Source organism: Pezoporus flaviventris, unplaced genomic scaffold (assembly GCF_033815535.1).
Source record: "Pezoporus flaviventris isolate CSIRO_AGI_PZ_B2104156 unplaced genomic scaffold, CSIRO_AGI_Pfla_v1 ptg000059l, whole genome shotgun sequence".
NCBI classification, from domain to species: Eukaryota; Metazoa; Chordata; class Aves; order Psittaciformes; family Psittacidae; genus Pezoporus; species Pezoporus flaviventris.
Genome location: NW_026892607.1, coordinates 399950 through 422635, shown reverse-complemented (window position 1 = coordinate 422635; position 22686 = coordinate 399950). Strand labels below are relative to the sequence as shown.

The 22686-nt window shown below is 40.0% G+C and overlaps 1 protein-coding gene across 2 annotated transcripts in view; it reads right to left on the bottom strand.

Moving 5' to 3' along the window:
- Positions 1–22686, bottom strand: part of PATJ (PATJ crumbs cell polarity complex component) — a 148738-nt gene that overhangs the window by 32376 nt on the left and 93676 nt on the right. For both annotated transcript variants that reach the window (XM_061469625.1, XM_061469626.1), the window contains exons 28-33: positions 20940–21031; positions 10943–11015; positions 7906–7998; positions 3017–3088; positions 2535–2652; positions 1791–1924 (exon numbers count right to left, since the gene is read on the bottom strand). In XM_061469625.1, the coding sequence (XP_061325609.1) occupies positions 1791–1924; positions 2535–2652; positions 3017–3088; positions 7906–7998; positions 10943–11015; positions 20940–21031 (582 nt within the window). The remainder of the gene's footprint in view (positions 1–1790; positions 1925–2534; positions 2653–3016; positions 3089–7905; positions 7999–10942; positions 11016–20939; positions 21032–22686) is intronic.

Below are 22686 nucleotides of genomic sequence, written 5' to 3'. Positions count from 1 at the left end.
GAACGATCCCACCAGCTAAAGACACAACCCAGAGTACCTGCTTTGAGGAGAAGCATTTCCGTACTGTTTTGGCTAAGCAAGTTGTGGAGAATCCCAGAGAGGGTCTCTGCACATGGGAAATGATCAGATTTGACCGTGGTCTCACAAAGCAACTTGTTTCTTATGAAACAATATTGCTTGGCTTTGAATGAGCAGGTTCAGAATTATGAAAAGAAACAGGGCCTCATTTTAGTAAGTCCTGTAAAGTGAGGATCAGAAACATGGGCAACCCAACTTCCCTCCATGAATTTGTTACTTCAATCAAGTACATAGGTCTTTCAGATTAATTCCTAGGAGGACACTTTAGTGAACAAACTAATGAAAGCATAATACTTAACCAAAACCACTTACTCCATCTAAAGAATAAAATCCTTTGTATTTTTCTCATCTGCAATGTAAAGCAGATATTTATAATTTTCATTTATTTATATTAAAATCTCATGAAAGACATCTACCAGATTGCATGACAAGCTGCCATGCATTATTTCCAAATTCCAGTTAAATGAAAAAGCAGAGAGATGACGAATAATGTTGAACTTCTTATTTGAATCTACTCAACACTGAGGAGCTTGACTGAAAAGGGACAGGGTACAAAACAGCACATGGCTGGACAGACTGAAAACCTTTTACACTGATTTAAGCCTTCAGCATAACTCAGATCTATCACTATGTGAAACAGAGCAATTCAGTCAAACTCTACATAAACAGAGACTTGGATAAATGGGACTAAAAGCTGAACCTTTTCCATCTTAGCCCTAATAGTGTAAAAGGTACAGCCTGTATTTTGCAAAACAAAACTTTCTTTTTGCTTTCAACTTCCTTGTTTTTTTTCCCTCTTTTTTGTTGCTCTGGAAAAGGATTACTACACTGCAGTGGTCTGCATCTACTGACACTCACAGTACTTCATTGCTTAATGATGCACCACTATGATATTTTCGGGAACAACTGTATGTAACAGAGCAGCTCTGTTGCCTTAAGTGTCTCTGTGGCAGGGGATTCAGGAGAACCCAGCAAGGATACCTCTGCAGCAGACTTGTTTACTGAGAGAACTGAATTTGACATTTCAAAGAAACAACCTGACATTCTGGTATACTGCAACATAGCATCTGTTAAATGGAAAGTGGAGTGGAAGCAGCAACAGTGGAGGCAGAGAAGGGTTTAGCACAACTACCTTGCTGAGCTTACACTTGAACTGATACATTTTAATTTAGCTGAAGATAATACTTTGAAAACCAGCATAGCCAAGATCAAGATTAAGCAAAAAAGACACAGAAAACAATAAAAGATTACCTTTGGTTTACCTCTGTGCAGCAAGGGCTTTTGCTGGCAGGCAGATAAATCACAGTTTGTTTAAACAGCTACTAAGCGCTTATGCTCTCAAGACAGAGGGGTTAACCTTCCTGAAGTAGCTCTATCTCTGTGACATTAATTTCTAGTCCAACCATTCTGGTAACTTACCTGCTGGATGCTCTTAATTCACAATGGTTAAAAAAGAATACATATTTGTAAGCTGACTATAGCAGAAAGCACTACTGAAAGAGAAATCTTTCAATTTAAACAGAACAGAAAACAACTGATCTGATAGAAGGCAAAATTATCAACTTGTTATTGGAGATTGCAGTTGCTGGTTTCTTCTACCTGTACTAAACAATTCATTAAGGCAATTACAGATTAATGGCATCATTAGTTTCTGTGTGTTCTTCTGTCTCCTATTAGCAGAGGCAGTAAATATTAGTTTAACAGAAACTCACCAGTGGAGTGTCTTTGCCCCCAACGATGCTGAGTCCCAGGCCTGATCGGCCCTTAGATATCTCTATAGTCATCTCCTGCCCTGGAACTATAGAGCATGTTGCTGGATCTGCAGGCAACGGAGGTGGGAAGATGCCTGAGAACATGAAGAGGCAAACAAATAGGTCACACTATTCAAAGAGAAAATGAAAACCGTCAAAGGAATCGTATGAGAGCAACTAATCAAGCTCTTGTACCTTTCTCTTCACTTTTACCAATTTAAATCAAACTAGAAGACTACTCCAAGTAATTTCTGAAGTCTCTATATCAAAGTGACTTTAGCTCTGGGAGTCTGGAAGGACATCTAATTCAGTGCAACCTATATGAATATAATATATGCATTTATATAGGCTATTTATATAATATAAATTCAGATCACAACGGCAAGCTGTATTCCATTCAGGACAGGTAAGACCATATTCCAGCACCATGGAATGGACAGGATGTCCCAGACTGCCTTCCCTTCTACTTTAAATCAATAGAGGAACAATGCCTTTGTAAATAAAAGTCAATAAAACCAAGCAAAGACACCTTCAAGCTCTCAAAAATTGTAAAATGAGAGAAAAATGCAAACAATTTATAAAATAACTTAAGTCACTGAATGTTCAAAGAAAAAGCTTCAGTGAAAATTTATCTGGGGGAAAATCCATCCTGGGTAAGGGGACTAAATATACACTATATTGGTGGAAAAAATAGCTGGCTCATACTACGGCTGGTGACTTCTGCCTCTGGAGAAAGGTAAGTCGGTGCTGGCTCCAGGGGTATCTCCTGTAAGTTTACAGGTGCTTTTGTGGAAGATTTGGATTGTTTGATCTGGTTGAGGACCTAAAAGCAAAGCAGAGGGGGAAAACATAAGTTATCAGTCACAGAAAGGCATGTTATGGGGACAATATCTTTAGCTGTTGATTACTCTACCTTACCAAATCCAGTAGTCAATAGAAGGGAAACAAGCAATAAATATAGGTGAACTGAAAATATTCTCTTCACCAATAAATGGAAAATCAGTGTGACTGGACAACCGTACTTCCAGAAATGCTCATGAAGGAAGCAGGGACAGAGCATCACCTTTCTCACTTGCTCCTCTCATACCAAATAACGTAGGTCTCCCCAGTTATCCTCTTGCCCCCATAAATCACCCATTCTTCAACTAGATCAAGCCTCCCTTTTTGGTTAACACAAACACACATACCTTTTCTGGAAGCTGCTCCTCCATTTCTTGCTGATCTGCCACCACTGGTTTGTCAGCTTTACATTTCACATCCTAAAAGTCAAAAAGGAAAGCGAGATGTACTGCAAATGTCTCATTAGCTTAAATAAAATACCCTCCAAAACTCAAAATGATGATTCTAGGTCTACATAGTGCTATTTCTTCACGTAAGTACATCTGTAGCACAGCACAAAGCCAAAGCCCAGAATCATAGAATCCCAGACTGGTTTGGGCTGGAAGGGACCTTAAAGCTCATCCAGTTCCAACCCCTGCCACAGGCACGGACACCTTCCACTAGAGCAGCTTGCTCCAAGCCCCTGTGTCCAACCTGGCCTTGAACACTGCCAGGGATGGGGCAGCCACAGCTTCTCTGGGCACCCTGTGCCAGCGCCTCAGCACCCTCACAGGGAAGAGCTTCTGCCTAAGAGCTCATCTCAGCCTCCCCTCTGGCAGCTTAAAGCCATTCCCCTTGGCTTGCCTATACAGGCTCTTGTCCAAAGCCCCTCTCCAGGTTTCTTGTAGGCCTCTTGAAGGCCCACAATAAGAGAGAGCCTTCTCCAGGCTGAACTTGAAAGAGGAAAATCTAGTGAGAATACAGGGAATATCAGGAGTTATTAAAACCACACCCAACAGTTTTGAAGTCACAGAATGTAAGGAAGGGATTTCTGGGGAGGAGATTATCACATGTGGTCTGTATTGTTTCTGAGCAATATGTAGCTCTAAAGAACAAAGAAGTGTGTCCTCTGAGGAGGCTAGGACAGCAATTCCCATACTGTGTGGAAACATGCAGGAATCGGAGTGCGCACCCTTTGGTGCCTATAGCAGTGAGGTGTTCAAAGTCATCTCTTCTCTCCTTCTCTCTTCCTTTCTTGGTAGTCCTCAGGAACAATGAGCATGCTTCCAGCAGTTAAATAAAGTAATTGCTCAAAATGCATCATCCAGCCTCATTATAAATATCTCAAACAACTGCACTTTAATATGCGCTCAATCTGTATCCTAATTTCCTTCCACATCTTTGCAATACACTACAAAACATTGTTAACTCCTACTTCTACAACTACTTCCAGACAGTTACAGTGTCCTCCCCTTGCTAGCTCTTAGCCAAACTTAGGCTGCTTTGACCACAGTGTCAGGTATCCCACCCCATGTTAAAAAACCTGATAAAACAACCTAGTTTGCAGAAAAGCTGAGCACCAGCTTCAAAAGACAACAGGGCCGTTCTGTTGCATCTCAAAAGAATTTCTAGGCAAGACGACAATCCATACGTTAAAAAGGAAATCAAATTTTAGTTAACCAAGCTTGAAAACACTGCCCTTGTTTCCTGGAGCTTTTTAATGTTAAATCATGCTGAGCACCACAGGCTTTGTTTCCCCCCCCCTCCATTTTTCACCTTCTGTGTTCTTCCCCAGCTTGCTGTAACTATACCACTATTATCCAAACGGATAACAAGAAGAAAAAGATAAAGTGGTGAACTCATTGTATTATCAGAGGTGTCAGGGGAGAAATAGCAAGATTGCTTTGTCATTTTATGAGAGACTGTTTTAGTAAGCAATGAAAAATTATTTCATACTTCCCTTTTTCATTCCGGTACGTGACTAAGACCTGAAACTTCATCTTGCACATCAAGTAAGCACCAAGCACCACCTTTAAATCTCTCTAATCTCCATTTAATTCAGACTATGCTAGAGGTACCTAACCAAAATAAAAGGATTTCAGCCCCTCAAGCACTGAACTGTACACTCAGCATTTGTCATAAGCCTGTGACCTGACTGGCTTAATCTAATTCAATTCCCTCAACTGCATGCAAAAGCATTTTCACAAAGCCACTCCTCATCAGTGTTTCAAGGACAGGTTTCTTGTTTGTGGTAAAGCCAGATTACTGTTCCAAGTTCAAATCTTTCAAGGAAAATGAATCCATTCTCACATACCAAACATCAGTTTAATTATCCCACCTACAGGACACTGAATTGTGTGCATGCTCTGCCAGGACACTAATGCTGCAAGGTGGTTCAGAGCACACATGATGACTGCCCAAGCCATTTTCACCTTTGTAAAATTAAAAGTTTTCAGAATGTCTCAAAGCTCCATATATCAATTCTTTTCCAATGACACATTATGGAAAGCAAGACAGCTACAGTCCTCAGAAAACCACGGCCTTCTACCAGGCCACCTCAAACCTCAACATGCAGACTCTGCCTAACACTTCCATTGGCTCCAGTTCAGAATTAAAGTTGTTTTCTTTCCCCTTTCTTATCATCCAAGTCTACAGTGATGTCCATTATACAACTTTATGCTTTTAAAAGTGATGAAGTGACAACAAAAAGTATCTCGGGAGAGACTGACACATTTATCAGCAACAAGTGAATAGGGAATGATGTGAAACTTTAATTTCTCCTTTTATTACAGCTGTCACTTGGTGAGACATCCTGCCCATGTTTTGAGCTGTGCATACTCGTAGAAGATCTCTCCTGATAAGCACATACTTTTTATTTACTCAGTGAACTTGGTCTTACTTGTTGACTTTAACATTCCTGATTTCTCCTGACACATGACTGAGAAATTCAATAACAATGGTGAAGTAGCATGAGGCTCTAGTAGCAACCAGTGTGCTATGAAAAACAAGGCACTGTTTTCTTTTGCCTCAGCTGTCACTAAAAGACTGCAAGGGAAATCTTTCTTCAAAATAATGAGCTGTCTTGTGCTGCACTGCAGTGTTGAAGTCTTAATAACAATGAGTACAAACCTGTTCCCTTCTGGTCAGAAGGGACCAATCCCAGCCATCAGAATTTACAAAAATAAGACACTTAGCAGCATTTGATGTGTTGGTTTAAAATCCTGATTGAAAGAAAACTCCTAAAATTATGAAAATGGCTTTTACCACTCTCTTTCATCCATTTATGCCTCTAAACCAAGGGTTGGCCCAACTAAAGGCATGACGGAATAAGCAGTTGGATCTATAGGCATTCAAATTCCTTCCCAAATTGACCCCCTAGCTCTTAACTTTTCAGCATCTGTTTATCTAATGGAAAAATCAGTGAGTCACCTCTAAGCAAACAGCCATCGACTGCAGGCAGGGCTGTGCTGCAGCCAGAGAAGTGACACACTCACTGCCTCATGGTCTCACCAACGACCCAGGACAGGTCATTTCCCCTCTGTGCCACAGCAGGGATAATAATACTGCAAATAATGTTGGAGAGAGCTTTTTAAATTCCAAAGATAAAATGTAAATTGTAGCAGCCAGCTGCTATTACATGAACAATTTAAGTGGAAAGATGAGATAACTTGGTATGGATAGTGGGAAAGAAAAACTAAGTATCATAGCAATGTTCTCCTCGCCTAGAGGCTCTCAACAAATCCATGTCTTTGTCTTCTCTTACCCTTCTGCCATTGCTTTGTTCTCGACAACTCTTACCAGCAAAACTTCACTTTTTACCTTTCAGTCTAAAATACTGTCTAAAATACTGTAATTTCTATCTTACGGCTCCACAGTTCCCTTCTTTCTTGCTTCAAGTTTGAAAAGAAGCTGCCAATATATTCTGGGTTCCCTGTTGTTCCAGCAGCATCTTCCCTCCATGCCTATCTTGGATCGATGCAAGTTTTTTCCCCATTAAATCTGTGCTTCCTCTAATACTGTTCAGAAAGCTGCACATCACAATATCCTACACCAGGAAACTGCACAATTCATTTTATATAACTTTATCCACCTCAGTCTCTGGGCAGCTTTTCATGTTACCTTGTAACCCCTCAAAAGTTTCTTGCCAGTTAAGCAAGAACAGCAATAAATGCAGGTGAATTACGCCTGTAAATACGTACAATAATACTCAGATTCATTTATATTCCAGTGCATCAAAGTAGGATTCTGCACAAGGCTACCAAATACAAATAATCCAACTTTTTGGTAATCCATTAGGAAGAGAAACTGGTCCATTTGGCGTAAGTAGTTAATTCTGATGCTCAAAAAGCATGTAATACTTCCTAACTCCTGGAGTTCCTAGACTCATTAAATACTTACTAGCTATAGAACATTATGTATATCCAATTCATATTTGCAAAACTCAGGACACACTCTGCAAAAGACATGATGGAGCATTAAGAGGACATCTACTAAGGAAAAATTAAATCCAGAAATGTCTCAGTCAACACATTCCTTGAGAAAGGAATAGGCTGCTGGACAAAATGACTGTCTCAGCAAAACTGATGTACCTTGAGGTTAGCCACTCTTCAGCATGTTTAGTAGAGTTTTAACACAGAGTCCAAAATAGAGAGATTGGAGCTGTACCCTGAAGGACTTTCAGATTTCAATAATGCACAATCCTGACATATTAAACAACAAAAAACTCCATCTGTATCAATGAGAAGTTCTGTATTTATTACAGTGCACACTGACAGTACCACATTAAACCAGAAGTTATGGGCTTGATGTAGAAACTACTGACAGTAACTCTACAGCTGTGTTATTCAGGAAGCAAGACTAGATTATGATAATAGATATTTTGGCCTTAGAATTTATGAAGCTATGAATATAAATAAGAATACCATTTACGGACCATGCTTTCTTCTGAAGTTTGTCACACTCAGATAGCAAGAGCAGAAACTCAATCCCCACACTGAGAAAATACTTCACAGAGGGTCAAAATGTTACAAAACAGCTCTTCTTTCAACATTTTAACAAATCATACTGACTGGTTAGTGCATGAAAAGTCTATGTGTATACAGCTAAGACCTTGACTCTGCTTTTACGTGAACTAGATATTATTGGACAATAGTGTGATGTAATACTCCAACACAAAGGTGGAGAGAAAACAAATCAAGCCAATGAGCCTCTATTTCTGAGCTCTAATTATCATTAAATACCACCTTAAGTCACTTACAGCTTTGCTGGATTCCTCTTCAGTCAAGCTTTTCATGACAACTTCCAAGCTTGGGTCTTCCTCGCTGCTTGCAGGTTCAGTGCCACCATGATCCTGTTGAAAGGATTGATAACAGTTTTTAAACAGAGCTATGATCTCCCATAATTGCTAAAGAAAAAAAAATGGACATTTTTACCTTTTCTTTTTTTTTTCTAAACAAGTATAAGCATGAAAAAGTAAAAAGATCCACAATTAAAGCATCCTAATGTCAGGAGACAAGTAAGTGAAAAAACCTTTGACAGACAGACCTTGGTATCCACATGGCCAGCTGAAAATACCACGCGGTAGTCCAATACTAACATTCAGGTGCACATTTTGGTTAACTTTCAAGGCCAGACTAATCCCTATCAACTGTGAAAGCTGCTGAGTTTGTATTAAGAGGTCTTCTTCAGACTTCTTTTGGGAGAGAAGGTCTCAGGCATGTTAAAGGAAGCTTGGGTTCCTGCGTATAATCTGAACAAGGCTGGTAGCAGCAGCATGAGTGATTCCTCCACCCTGGAGGAACCAGTAAAGCTGAAGTTGTTCTGGTTAGAGCGCATGGCCACCGAGCTCAGGAGGTTTAAGCCAGCCCTGGAACACAATCCTCAACTTGAAGTGCAGATTTAGCTTCAGGATTCAGGTACTTCTGTACATTACGGTGAGAATACTGCAAATGACATTCAATGACAATCACTGGAGAACCAGCAAATGAAAGTAATGGCCCCAAAGACATCAGTATTTTCACCAAGATGTGCTCCAAGAACTTCCTCTTGCATTAAGTTTTTCTCATTCTGTAATAAAAAAGGCCCTTGAAACATAAAATAGCACCATACTAAGCAGGAAGGTTTGCCTGATCAGGATTTTCTGACATTTTCTTTAGAGAATAACTAGCATATATTTAAGAAGCATAGGCTTGCAAGAAAAATTATTTCCTTCCCATACTGACAATTAAGATAGACAGGAAATGGCATCTAGAATTCAGCTAGAATTCAAAGGTTAAAGTATCAGCAACTTGGTTACATGTAAAATTTAATGTGTTCATTCTCTTTCCCATTTTTAAACCAACCAGGTCCTGAATCTGCAAAGATTTTTGATCTCTAATTCTGATCTATTTTATTTTAAAACTATCTTAACACCCTTAAGCATTTAAGCCAAATTTGGAGCTGTTCTCTCCCGCAAATGGACTACACACAACAAATCAAATCAAACTCCAAGATCTTCAGTCCTAGATGCAAAATGATTTCTGAGTTTTCATTAGACATTTTACATTTAAGTGCACAATGAGAATTACATAAATGTCTCAACCACCACTTCAGCAGGTGAAGTACCTCTGCAGCCGTACAAAGGCTCTTCAGTATTGCAACAACTATCCCATTCTGTGGCTTTCTGATGAATGAAATCCTTTCAAACAGATATTTTACAGTAATTAGTATTTAATATACATTGTTTCTGGTGGCTTGCCCACAGTATTACACCACAACATAGTCTTATCAATGTGATAAGGCCAGACCCTGTTTGAAGGCATATATACTGCTTATCACTTTTCCATATTAAAATACCTTAATGAAGACAAAGAGATAAGATGAAGAAAATTAACACAATTAATCCTGTTACACACAAGATCAAATATTTATTTGGTATTTCAAAGGTATTTGAAGCTACAATTTCAAGATGTAATGTACAATTTTGTTTTGTTTTATCTAAAGACAGGAACAACTGACAAAGGAATGCAATCTAAAGTTCTGTGCAACAACAGCACCCCTTGGTTACATTTATTTTATATAATAAGAAGATACTAGCTGTAAGTAAAAAACCGCACTTATATGGCAGCCACAACATAAATAGTAAGAGCTTGCCATTAATGCATAAAACCCATCTCACAAGCACCTACCTCTAAAAGCAAACACTGCACATGAGGCTGAGCTCTTTGATTTCCACAGGCTGGTAGGATCTAATTACAGCCAGGTATTAAAGAGTCAACAAAAATAAAATGAACTTGGGCTCTGTAAACTGTAGAGTAATTTGTGATCCACCAGCTGCACCTGGGACATGCTGCTCTTATATGGAGAACAGAAGGAAAAGCCAAGGCACTGTCCAAAAATAACTCAGATCCAAACAAAAAAACTAAACCTAAGCAGCTCTTGCACTGCACAGCACTGTGCCTGTATGGAAATAGCCATCAGTGGCAATATAATCTGGAAAGCAACAAGCAAACGTAAGAACAGGGGGATTCATCCTGCATTACCTAGCATGGACCACTGCCTATTGAAATACCAGGAGTTCAATGCACATCAATTTATCAATTCAAGGCAAGACCAAACCTCAACTGAATTATAAAACATATTTTGCTTTATTAGCTCAGATAGAAATAGAATTAAAAAGCAACAGCAAGGCCAACCATGCATTTCATCTAGAAAATTTAGTTACACCATATCGAGATGCCAAAATGATAACAGTGTGGTGACACTGCAGGGATTCATGGTGCACAAGAGAGCAATCAATCAGTCTACACTAGGGCTGAGAGTAACTATAATGAAGAAAACCACTGGTAATATTATCACATTAAGGAGGTTTTTGCACTGGAAGATTGTATGCTACAACACTGTGTAGTAGAGCTCACTGCTTAAATGGCCCTTGTCTGCTCCTATGGGAAGAAAATGAGCAGGAATCACAGAATAGAGAATGATTTGGGTTGGAAGGGACCTTAAAGATCTAACCAGCTACAAGAGGAGCAGGATAGGAGATGGCAAGTTTTTCATTCAGAGACTTTCCTCCTCCTGTACAGCAATAACCTGTTTAATACCTGTTGTTAATGCCATGCCAGCCCTTTCAGTAATGATAAGATCAATTAAAAAGAGGCGGAGGAAAATATGCCTATTAGGTCAAGTTCCTACCCAATGCATTTTATGATTCAGGGTTTAATTAGACAAGGTGTTTAAATTTATAACGAACTACTACTTATGATGAATCTATCTAATTTAGCAATCCCTAGTTAAAAAAAAACACCCACAAACCTTACCTCAATAGAACAGGGAGAGCTGGAAGGTAACGGGAAAGGAGCAACGGCCATTTGATTGACTGCATCTTCACTTCTGCAAAGCAAATAAAACCAGTGTATTACACACTAAATCACAATGGCCAAACTTTTCTTTTGAGTTGGTTTTGCCCATTAAGAAAATACTCTTACAAGCATAAAAAGTAACAGCTTTTTACCAAAAGTTAGAGCTTAGAAAAGCATTTCAATTTTGCTTTTGCTTGCCAGCAAACACATTACATCCCTTCCTGGGACCACGGTAGTTTCATCTGGGACATACTGGCATCACATTCTTTGGAAATCTAATTTTGTGTGGATTATCAGAGGATGCAGTTAAGAGTTTGTGGTCTCTACACACCAATAGGTGTGCCGATGCTTCGTTAGCCTCTTCTAATAGTGCCTACATTTGTAAACTGGATTTGTAGTTTAACATTCACATTACTGAAATATATCTGTGTTACTACAATAGATTGCTTTATTTTATTCATATTTGCCTTGTCTTAAAGATTCAATGTAAAAGCTTGAAAGAATCTTTATAAAATGCAGGAAGAAGAAAACAGATGAATACTGATTCCCCCTACATATAAAGCGCATTATTTTTCACAGATGTTCATTAGGTATGGCATCTTTTCTTCTATTCTCTTTAAAAAGCATTCCTAAGTTGACATCTGATTACTTTGTAACCTACAAAAGCCTCCTTTTCTTATTATTAAATAGCATTCTGCCTTGCTAATGTTCCTCCTCAACTGCCATTTAAAATTATTTGACTTAGGAATTAGTTCTACATGTTTTTAGCCTCTGAACCACGTAAAATACGACTTCATATTATTAAGGCACATGAAAAACAAGACTGTGTCGATGCACCTCTTTATTTTTGGGGGGTGAATAACTCTCACAGAAGCCAGGAACATGATACGAATCACGTTTTGCTAAAGATTCAGTCCTATCACATAGACTCGGCTTGCCAAAACATGACAGAGCAGGAACCTGTGCTGCTCTGCAGATACAGATCTTGAGATGAAAGGACAGGACTTCTTACGCAGTGGGTCTTGTGGGTTTGATTTCTGGTCCTACCTCCTAGGTTACTGTAACACACAGAGAAACTTTTCCTCTTTAATTTGTGGAATAAAACATTAGACTAGTATGTATTTAAAAACATTTTACAGAAGTTCCTGGAAGAACTTCCGCTTTATCCCTGAAGAGTTAAACACATGAAGCTAAGATGTTCTGATCACTAAAAGACAACACTAAATCAATGCCTCTCAGCAGAGCAGCATATGGGAAATACAGTCACAGGCATTTGGAATAGTAAATCCTGCCAGCAAAGGTTGGTGAATTCATTTACTTATCTTCAACCCAACAGCCACACAATTCAAAGGAATTGGTTGTGTGCTGCTCAGCACTGTACTCGCTCCCAGCTTCTCCTCTTGGCCCTGCTCAAAGCCTTGCCAGAGCCAGAAACCACACTTAAGCTTGGATCCAGAGTGGGCCCATGATGCAGATTCGCAGGGACAAAAATCACATCATAAAGCCCATGAATTTCATAAGTATTTCATAATTTCCAAGTGCATTTTACCCTGTAAGGCATATTAAGCAAGGGCATTTTTCCTCCTCTTATCTTCATGAGACATTGATCTAATTACATTGCTTTTCTAGCCTATAAAAACACATCAGCAAAAGAAAGGTGTCTGAGACCCAGCAATTTTTACTTGACTCCAGAGGTTTTCCTGACACGAGTTGACATAAAGCACAAACAGAATGAAAACTAACACCACTTCTGTAGCTTACAATGTGTGCTGCATACCTTGCAATTAGGAGCAAACTTGAAAATAACAAGGTATGTGTAAGCCTTTGTAAGAAATACTCTAAAAATTGCTACATGAAGCTTCATGAGCTGCATGACAAAGTAGGGTGTAATTACTTATATAAACTAGTTTCCACTTCAAATATACACCCAAAATGTTTCCTCCGCCCCCAGTCACTGGGCAAACATCTTCACCCAGTTGTAAATGGATGACCATTTTTATTCCAAGCAATAAAAACCCACTTACAGTAATTCCTTGGAAAAAAAATGCAGAAATATAAAAAATAAGGTTACAAAGTGTCACAACTTGTAATCTCCCCCTGCCAGGACTCGTACATATTTGAATACTTTAATGCTGCTTCAAAGGAGAATGCTTCAAAGCAGAATCAAAGTGGGAACATATTTTAAAGTGACAGATCTAATAATAAATTGCTGTTTCTGCTCTCCACTTCCATAAGTGTCCTCAACTAAAACACGAATTTATTTACAATTAAAAGGAGCAATCATTTTCTTTTGATGCAGGGGTAGACAGCTTAGAAGTCTGAACATCGTATTCAAATTACAGTGACTGCAAAAGAGCATTCAATGCATTTGCCAATGGTTGCTACATAACCACCTCCGAGAAAGCTGTTCTCAGTTACTAGTGCTCAATATTGCTTGAGGTTAAGATGTCTAAACCCCTCACAGTCAAGACACAGCCTCATACTCTCGGGGTCAAAGCAACATACAATGCAATTTATACAGCAGGGAGGGTCAGACGCTCCCCCTCCATTATCTGCAGAAATGATAAACATCCACCACTCACTCCAGCTCTTATAGAGGTTTGAGTAACACGCTGGGACAGCAGCCCACCTCCTTGCCGAGCTCGTGCACCAGAGAGCTGTTTATATTTCATCAGTTACATATAAACTGAACAGGGAAGGAATTCATCACTCCTCCCACAAATACTTTTATTGCTTTTAACCTCTCAGGATGAGTTTCTGAGTGGAAAAAGGGATTAGATCCGTGCGGAGCTTAGAGTGCCTATTGCTTGTACCAACATCACTAACTTATAGCTCGATACTGAAGAAACAAGAAGCTTTCCCCACTGCAAATGTCAGACAAAGCAATATCAGCGCAATATGTAAGTGGCAAAGACTCTTTAAACTTTAGTAAAGCTCATACCCTTTCAGATTTATTTGACTAGCTTGCCATACGCTACTACATTTTACTTCCTTTCTAGACTACATGGGACACCTGGACGTTTCCTGTCCTTTCTTGCTGACCAAAGAGGACTTCTGATGTTCTGCACCTCTGAAGAAGGGGGAGATCTGCAGCTTGAGCAAAGACAAATCCAGTTATTACTGACTAATAATTAACTACCATAAGCACTTGGCACAAAAGAAGTCTAAAGAGAGCAATATGCAAATATAAATCTAAAGGGATTATTCATTCCATGCTGCAGAAAGAAAGCCTGAAGGGAAATTAAAGTTGTGTGCCGGGAGGGTTCAGCTGCGATGTGCTGCACTAATCAGAAAGCTGTCTCTGGCACTTTGGAGGAATGTCACACACAGCTGGAATGGCCTAGGAAGCATTCAGAAAGTTATCTTTCCACAGGTGCTAACTAGAAGTCACAACCTCAGCCACATTCAGGTCTTTTACTCCCATTTGCTCATCAACCTCAGATTTGTAATTCCTGATTCAGGTTCCCTGCCTACCTTCATGGACATTTTCTGTTCTCCATTTTACTTATTCTTACATGTCTCAGGTTCGTGAGGGTAGAAGCTTACTGTCATGTAGTGCTACGGAAATCCTTGCTGAGCATGCTGCATGAGATTCGCTACCTGTCTAAAGCAGAGCGTCTTGTCTAAGATGGTGTCCAAACTTCTTCTATGATCAGTGCAAACTCAAGACAAATCCCAAACCAGATCCACTCAGAAGAGCAGTTCATCCCAGCACCTAAATGACCTAGCTTAGGACAGAATGAACTGATTTGCTCTTTGGAGTTTCCTGACAACTGTTCACTAATCACATAAGTCCAGATGATCTCTAGATGTCTGAACTATGAGATACGAACCTAACTCCATACTATCTGCAACCTCACAGTTCATCAACACTAAAAGACAATTTGACAACAGCACTGTAAGGGATTGTGGGTGCTTTTGGGGAATACAAAGTACATTAAGAATCAGAGAAAAACCCAATAGCTTGTATGCAGTTGCATCACATCTTAATTGGAACAGACCAAGTGGATGAATGTTTTTCCAGTAAATCTTAGGACTCCCACTGGTTGTGACACCAGGGCATAAAATCCTGCAGATTACTGAAAACTTACATTGTCCACATCTTAGTTGTTACAAAATAAAAGAAAAATTAGGTCAGTATCTTGCATTTTCTCATCTTTCTTTTCCCTCTTGAAGTTCCTTTAGAAAGAGGAGCTGCAGGCAAGTTGCATATTGAAAAGGCGCACTGGATTTTTCCTTTAGCTGCATCAAGGCAAGACCTTTGTATTGTGTATCTTCTTGAATACCCTCTCCTACTAAAAGCAAGAACAGTCTTGTTCACCATTTTCCCTCCATCACTTCTAACTATGCGAGAGCCAAATGCATTCAGATATTTCAAATGAACAACTAATGTTCATATAAACTGCAGCTTAGGTCATCAAAGGTTTGAAAGAGTCCAAATTACTTAACTTCCTCAACAGTGCGCTTGTTCCCACATGTGTATGACAGCAAGGAGGAAACAGCTCTGCAGAAAACAGGAAAAGTTCAAACTTGCACACACAGGGTCTGGCAAGAGCTTATTTTTAAAGCTTTCCCACATGAAAGAACCTAAGCAACCAAAGCAAGTAAAAATGGAGTTTATGCTATTAAAAATATGACCAATTATGTAAGTTAGAACAAACTTAAAACAAAGATAATTTCTAAAGCATGGCAGTATTTGAGATTTTGGCATACAACACACAATGTTACTTATAGAGGCTCTAAAAGAAGAGCAAAGACTCACTGACAAAGTCACAGCACCCAGAACTGGCCTTCCCAGCCACTACGTTCACTTTACTACTCCTCAGAGTACAAGGATCTCTCTCCTTTGCATGTCACCATAAATAACAAGAGATTAGCCTTTCCAATTACACCTAGGAATAGAAGGAGGGGTTTGCTGACAGAGATTTGTGGGCTTCACTGAGAAGCTACAATTCCCATCACCAGAAAGCAATGATAACAGAATGAATGACTGTAGTGTGGGAGGACGACTCGGGACAGCTGACAGATGGTATTTAAATAAGCAAAATCCTACAGTGCTTTACTCTGAAAGCATTTCTCATGTTTCATCACAGCACAAGACAATTTTCTTTTCAGGAATAAAGGTACACCAAAGAATGAATCACAGAACTGAACACAATGGGAGGATGGCTTGAAATCAGTGGCGTTCACTTTGATTCAAGCATTCAAACTATGTTTGATCTGCTTATTATACCAACAGTGAAGCACCAAAATCAGATTAAAGGCAGTTAATTGAGCATGGAAAAAACCATTGAATTTGCTGAATCATAAAATTCTCACTGTAAAAGAACATTCTGATAGAAACTGGATTTCCTACTACAGATGTAAAATCTAATTATATTGTTTCAGTACGCATCTTAAAGGGGAGGACTTATAATGCATGCACAAAGCCAACAATGGATACAAACCCTATTCTATTTTGAGAACTAGGGCAAAGAGACTCTGACAAGAAGCAAGTCCCTTCCTTATATTACTATCTGGCTAATTCCTGTTGTTGGAGAGTCAAACCAAGCATTTCAAAAGGCAACTAAGACCTTTACATGTCTTATTGCCACTTCCATTGGAGCTTCCATACCAAGACTCTCTAACACACCTTGAAAAGCTGCAGTCTGATTGTTATTTATCTGTGATAGTCAGAAATCAGAAAGACAACCTGTATTCGCCCAAGTAGCTTGGAATTCAGTGCAGCAGCTGAAAGACTCTGAGGTCAGATAAAATGTGCTTGGACACTAATCAAAGGAAGCACTTGGACAGAGCCATTTCATCTCAGGACTGAGCCTTTCATCTCAGGAAAGTCTTGCCGTGCTTGAGCAAGTAGTTGGTTTGTTTGATGAAATGGGTGAGCAGTTAAATACCTTCAAATCTGTTACTCTACAAGGCTACAAAGCACAAGATGCACTGAATCTAAGGGAGAAAAATAAAGTGACACTCTTCTAAGGGAGAAAAATAAAGTGACACTCTAACTGCAAATCTTTTAGGTGCTATTACAAGCTCATATAATTAATAAGACAACTGGGAAATGGTGCAGTGGTTAAGACCCATAGTTTGGAATCTGGCCAGAATCAACTGTTCTAAACAATCACCATCAACTTAATTGAGGAAAAGATGCTCATAAACCAGAGCGAGAAGCCTTCAAATATAAGGGGACGCCTGTGATTCTCACAACACTTACTGCACTATGTCTCATCAGCAAAAATTGCAGGAAAGGGTGGGAATGTGATTGTAACACTACCTGGGTATAAAAAAAAGTGTGAACAGATTTTTATAGCACAGGTGGTACGTGAGGATTTCAGTAAAACAGCAAAAGACTGAGGACACCTTTTGGTCTTTATTTTCTCCTAGAACAAAATCCAAGTTCTTTAATGGTAGTTATTACAGTTCTCACTGAAAGGATTCTCTGTGCCCAGGAATTTCTGGGTTTCTTTCGTAACTGATTAAAAGAGTTTATGGAAACATCCCCCCCTGCCCTGCACATGAACTGAAACACCAGAAATAGGAAAACCTTGATGCTGTTTCCTGCTTCAAAGTGAAAAGCAGCATGCTTATCACCGAGCATCCTTCATCTGAGGAAAATAGGCCTCAGGATATCAAAAAGGGCAAAAGAGTCCCACCAGTTTTGCTTTAATGTCTTAGGTCAGCTCAGTCAGGCACGCAAGAACATTTTAGGCTGCAGAATGACGTGTTTCTGGAAAACTATAACCTACTCAGGGCTTTCACTGGTGAAATCGGAATCACAGAATCATAGAATGGTTTGGGTTGGAAGGGACCTTAAAGCTCATCCAGTTCCAGCCCCTGCCACGGGCAGGGACACCTTCCACTAGAGCAGCTTGCTCCAAGCCCCTGTGTCCAACCTGGCCTTGAACACTGCCAGGGATAGGGCAGCCACAGCTTCTCTGGGCACCCTGTGCCAGCACCTTACCACCCTCACAGGGAAGAACTTCCTTATACCTAACCTAAATCTCCCCTGTTTAAGTTTGAACCCATTATCCCTTGTCTTGTCACTACAGTCCCTGACAGGACAAGTGATAATGGGTTCAAACTTAGAATATTAAACAATTTCAGATTTTCTGCAATATTAGAATACTAATACCTTCATGCACATGAAGACCAAATCCATTTCTTTCCTAACTCCTGCAGTACATGTTATTTTGCTACAGTGAACTGTGGCCTCTTCTTACTGTGTGCTCCAGGACGTGTTTTGCCTACGTTATGCTATGCACCTTCTCCCTTTAAAAGAAGCTGCGTGGGTAACAGAAGGAGGGTAGTATTTCTGTGGCAACTGGCTCCTCCTCATTTTCAAGGCATGACAAATGTAACGGTATCCTGCTCTTTCCACACCATTAGAGCCCAGAGGAATATATCTGAAATCAGCCAAGCAGCAAACCTACCAGGAGAGCTCAGTCTGCTACACTCAGCGCTTTGCTCTCAGCTGGAAAACCTTCTGCACATGCATGTATGAGATGGATGGAGATTCAAAATGCCTGTTGCTGCTCCTACTTACTACAGCTGGCCCCACAATGCATTAAGTAGTGGCATTTCAATGCCCCCATTTTATGGTATAGTTTTAAAATAAGTTGATGTAAAAGAAAAAGCTCTTTCTGTCAAACTGCACCAGGGACAACACCTCTGGGACCAGCAGAGTCTTTTGGTTTGTGTTTTCAGTCAATGACATTCCCTGAATTTGTGGTCTAAGGTGTAGGAATGAGAAGTACCAAGACAGAATGGGCTCATGGAATATAGTTTGTATGAGAAAATTATTCTGGTTCCTCCTTAAAATTCACCTTTAAGAGAAATATTTGGCTTTGCTGAAATTTTGAAACACCCCTCTTATTATGAGAAGGTGACCATACATCAAAAAAAAGGTGACATTAGTTTTGTCCCTGCATTAGAGCCAGTGCTCTAGTTACTGAAGACATTCTCTCAGTGGGAGAATTCCTTTTCATTGCTGTCCAAATGGCTGCTCAGGTCGAGTGAACAGACCCATCAATTGTCAATGTGCTCTAATGCAAGGCAAAGCAGTGATGAGTGCTCTTGGGAAGTGGGAAGATATGTTTACAACCTCAGAAGCAGCATGTAAAAGTGGAAACACTTTTGAACTCTAGAGACAGAAACAAGAATTATCTAACTGAATTTCCAATATTTCTTGATTATGATCATTAAGGCAACTTTTTGCCTTGAAATCCACTGAAAAGACAATCTGAAAAGGAGAACTACGTCTAAGAACTTACACAGGCTTTATGTCTTAAACCTGATACATACTACACACCAAGGATTTCTAATCCATGGGTGATGAGCTAACACATAACCCTTCGCTGCAGCTCAGCAGCCAGCTGTGATGCTCAGTGCAGCAGGGCAGGCGGCAGGAAGCTCATGCTCCCTGTGCTTCCTGACGGCACTAAACCTACCGCTGGGTTCTGGTTTCCTAAGCTGTGGCTCTGCCTTTGGAGCTTCCAACCAGACACATTTTCCACACGCAATTAAGTAATGGTGAGTGAGTTGTTGCACATGACGTTTAATTTTCAATAGCTGGGGAAAGTAGCACGGGAGCTGCAGGCGAGATCATTAATCTCCTCCAGATCCTCTGCACTGCCAAGTATAGCAACTCATTCTTCACTGTGCTAATGCTGCTCTTCCATCATTTCTGTGTATGCTGTACCAGACAGGGCCATGTGAGTAAATGTACACATTTATATGCATTCACCCACAGATTATTACATTGTTCACAGGTATGCTGTGTATGAACGAAGAATATAAAACAGTATCAAGTATGATGTATATCTTGGTGGGAAGATCCCATTATAAAGTGGCATGGGGATAAGTGCCATCAAAAGTCAACAAAAGCTGGTGTATATGCATTTATGAAATTCCTGGGAAAGAGGCAGCTTCTTCCCAGACCTCCCACGCAGGGTCAAAAGAGTAACACTTCCTGAACTAGAGAGTGAATGTGTGGAGGTGTCCTTAATTCACATTCAAAGGGGAAATATTTTCATGCTTAGAGAAAAAGAAAAGATGCCTGTATGCAATTATTATGCAGATGAAAGGTGGTTTTGCATATTCCCACCTACAGAAGCCATCCCAGTGCTCCTTGTCAAAGTCAGGTCCCCCACTCTGTGCAAATAAGAGAGGGACGTTCACAAGGACATGCAGTGACAGGAGAAGGGGGGATGGCTTTAACCTGCCAGAGGGGAGACTGAGATGAGCTCTTAGGCAGAAGCTCTTCCCTGTGAGGGTGCTGAGGCGCTGGCACAGGGTGCCCAGAGAAGCTGTGGCTGCCCCATCCCTGGCAGTGTTCAAGGACAGGTTGGACGGTGCTTGGAGCAAGCTGCTCCAAGTGGAAGGTGTCCGTGCTCACGGCAGGGGGTTGGAACAATCTTTAAGGTCCCTTCCAACCCAAACCAGTCTGGGATTCTGTTAGTAAGCCCTAAATCACTTTTAAAATCCTCTTTTGATGATCATACAAAGCTACCCTTCACAACTTGTGCACCATGTACTGCATCTGCACTCGCCTAGTCCTCTCATAGCAGCTCCCCCGCCAGCCCTAAGCCTCTGCACCATTTTCACTCCCTTCTGGCAGCCTGGGTGAAGCAAGCTGCCCACCCCATCTTTGTGCTGGCAGACCCAACCTAAAGCATGTTAGTAAGTTGTGGGAGAAGACGCTCTCATCAGGGTCATCTCAAGCCCAAGAGGGACAGCTCAAGTCTTCAACAGACACCCCTAAAACAGGCACTTAATTACATTAGATTTTTTTTCCCTACATTTTTAAGAGGAACTCTTCAACTGTCCTGAGAAGAATAGTCAAGAAAAAGGTTTATTTCACTTCAAAGAAGTTCAGAATCTTCAAACCAGTCTAAATATGTATATGTGTAATGAAATAGGCTAAAGTGCAAACAAATGTTTTGATGAGAACTGTTCTTACCGTATGAAAACTAGCTTGACCTTTGATGGGGCAGTCTTAATGACTGCAGAAGCATTCTGATGACTTCTTCCATACAGTATCTGATTGTTTATCTGTTAAAAGAAAAGGAAGATTTTCATGTAAGTGGAGAATTATGCATTGGTTGAATTTACACCAGCAGGACTTCCTAATTTACTGTGGGATAAAGAGGTAAGACTCAAGGAAAATGCAATCCACAAAACAGGAATCACATTTTGAGTTGATTCCAGACAGTAATACTGATGTTGCACTGACAGATATCCATGCAGTGTTGCAGAGACAGAAACACTCGAGCTGAGGCACTAAGAGCCTCTTTCAGGCACCGCTCTGCTGTAGAAAGACATCATATGATAAGCATATAGGAGGAGATGGGCTCTGCTCAACTTGGCCTTGGACTGCCCAAGTTTATTCATTCCCTCATATCAGAGGAGGATGGGGTATAAACTCAGCAGCAATAATCAAAACATTTTTCATCAGCTTTCTTGTTGTTCCTTTGGAAAGGATGCAGACAACACCTTCTTCCAAGGAACAAGTGATACTACAAGAGGAAATGGCCTCAGGGGAGGTTTAGACTGGATACTAAGAAAGATTTCTTCACTGAAAGGGTTGTCAAGCATTGGAACAGGCTGCCCAGGGCAGTGCTGGAGTCACCATCTCTGAAGATATTGAAGACATGTAGATATGGCACTTAGGGACATGGTTTAGTGGTGGACTTGGCAGTGCTGGGTTAACAGTTAGACTCCATGATCTTAAAGGTGTTTTCCAACCTAAACGATTCCATGCTTCTATGATTCAATACTGCAATTTTTTCCTCACACTCATAATTTACAACATATTTACATTCACATTTGATACACCAGAACGTTTTAAAATAATAATGATAATGGAGTCCAGGAACAATTTACTGGTGATTACAGAAGGACTTTTTGTTCCTGAAAATGTTTGTGTTGAATTTTAGCTTTCTGTTCTTAGAAGACTTCATTTAAACAAGAAAGAACTGGCCAAGCTTTGTGTCACACAGGCTATTTGGTCATATTAGCAACTTCACAATACTCCCACCTTATTTTCAATAGGTCAAAACATCATTCAAGTTCGTGAGTTCAATAAGGACAATGCAAGGAGAAGCATCAAACCTCTAACACTTGATTACTCATCAAAACTGAAGTGTAAACCATTTACCTACCAAATTGCTCACTGTACAAAGACAGAACCAAGAAAGGTCTCTGAGAGTCTAAGCTGGCATGAAATGAGTAGCACTGAGGAAAAAGCATCATCCCCAGCATTCATAAGGGTTTAATATGGTGCTGTCTGCAACTGCCATGGTTGTAAAGACTGGATGAGAAGCAACATCTGAGGCCATGTTTTGGTAATCAAAAGGTAAATGTAAAAATCCACTGCCAAAAATGAACGCTCAGCTGCATTCTGGCTTCAAGCTGCCTTGCACCTTTCAGTGAGTTTGGTGACTTGATTTGTCTGAGCTCAAAAATAAATTATTCCCTGGGAATACCGTGTGCTTTACAAATTGTTTGGATTTAGTTAAATTACCATCTATTTTTCTAAAGAGCAGACGTCTTAGATGAAAATTTAGTCTTTACTCTGGCTAAATTAATCCTATTCACTAGATATATCAAATAGTCCAAAATTTAATTAGCTGTGAGCTGGGTCTGTAAGTTATAATTATTTAATTACACCAAAATGAAAGGATAATCAAAGTAATATATCTCCACAA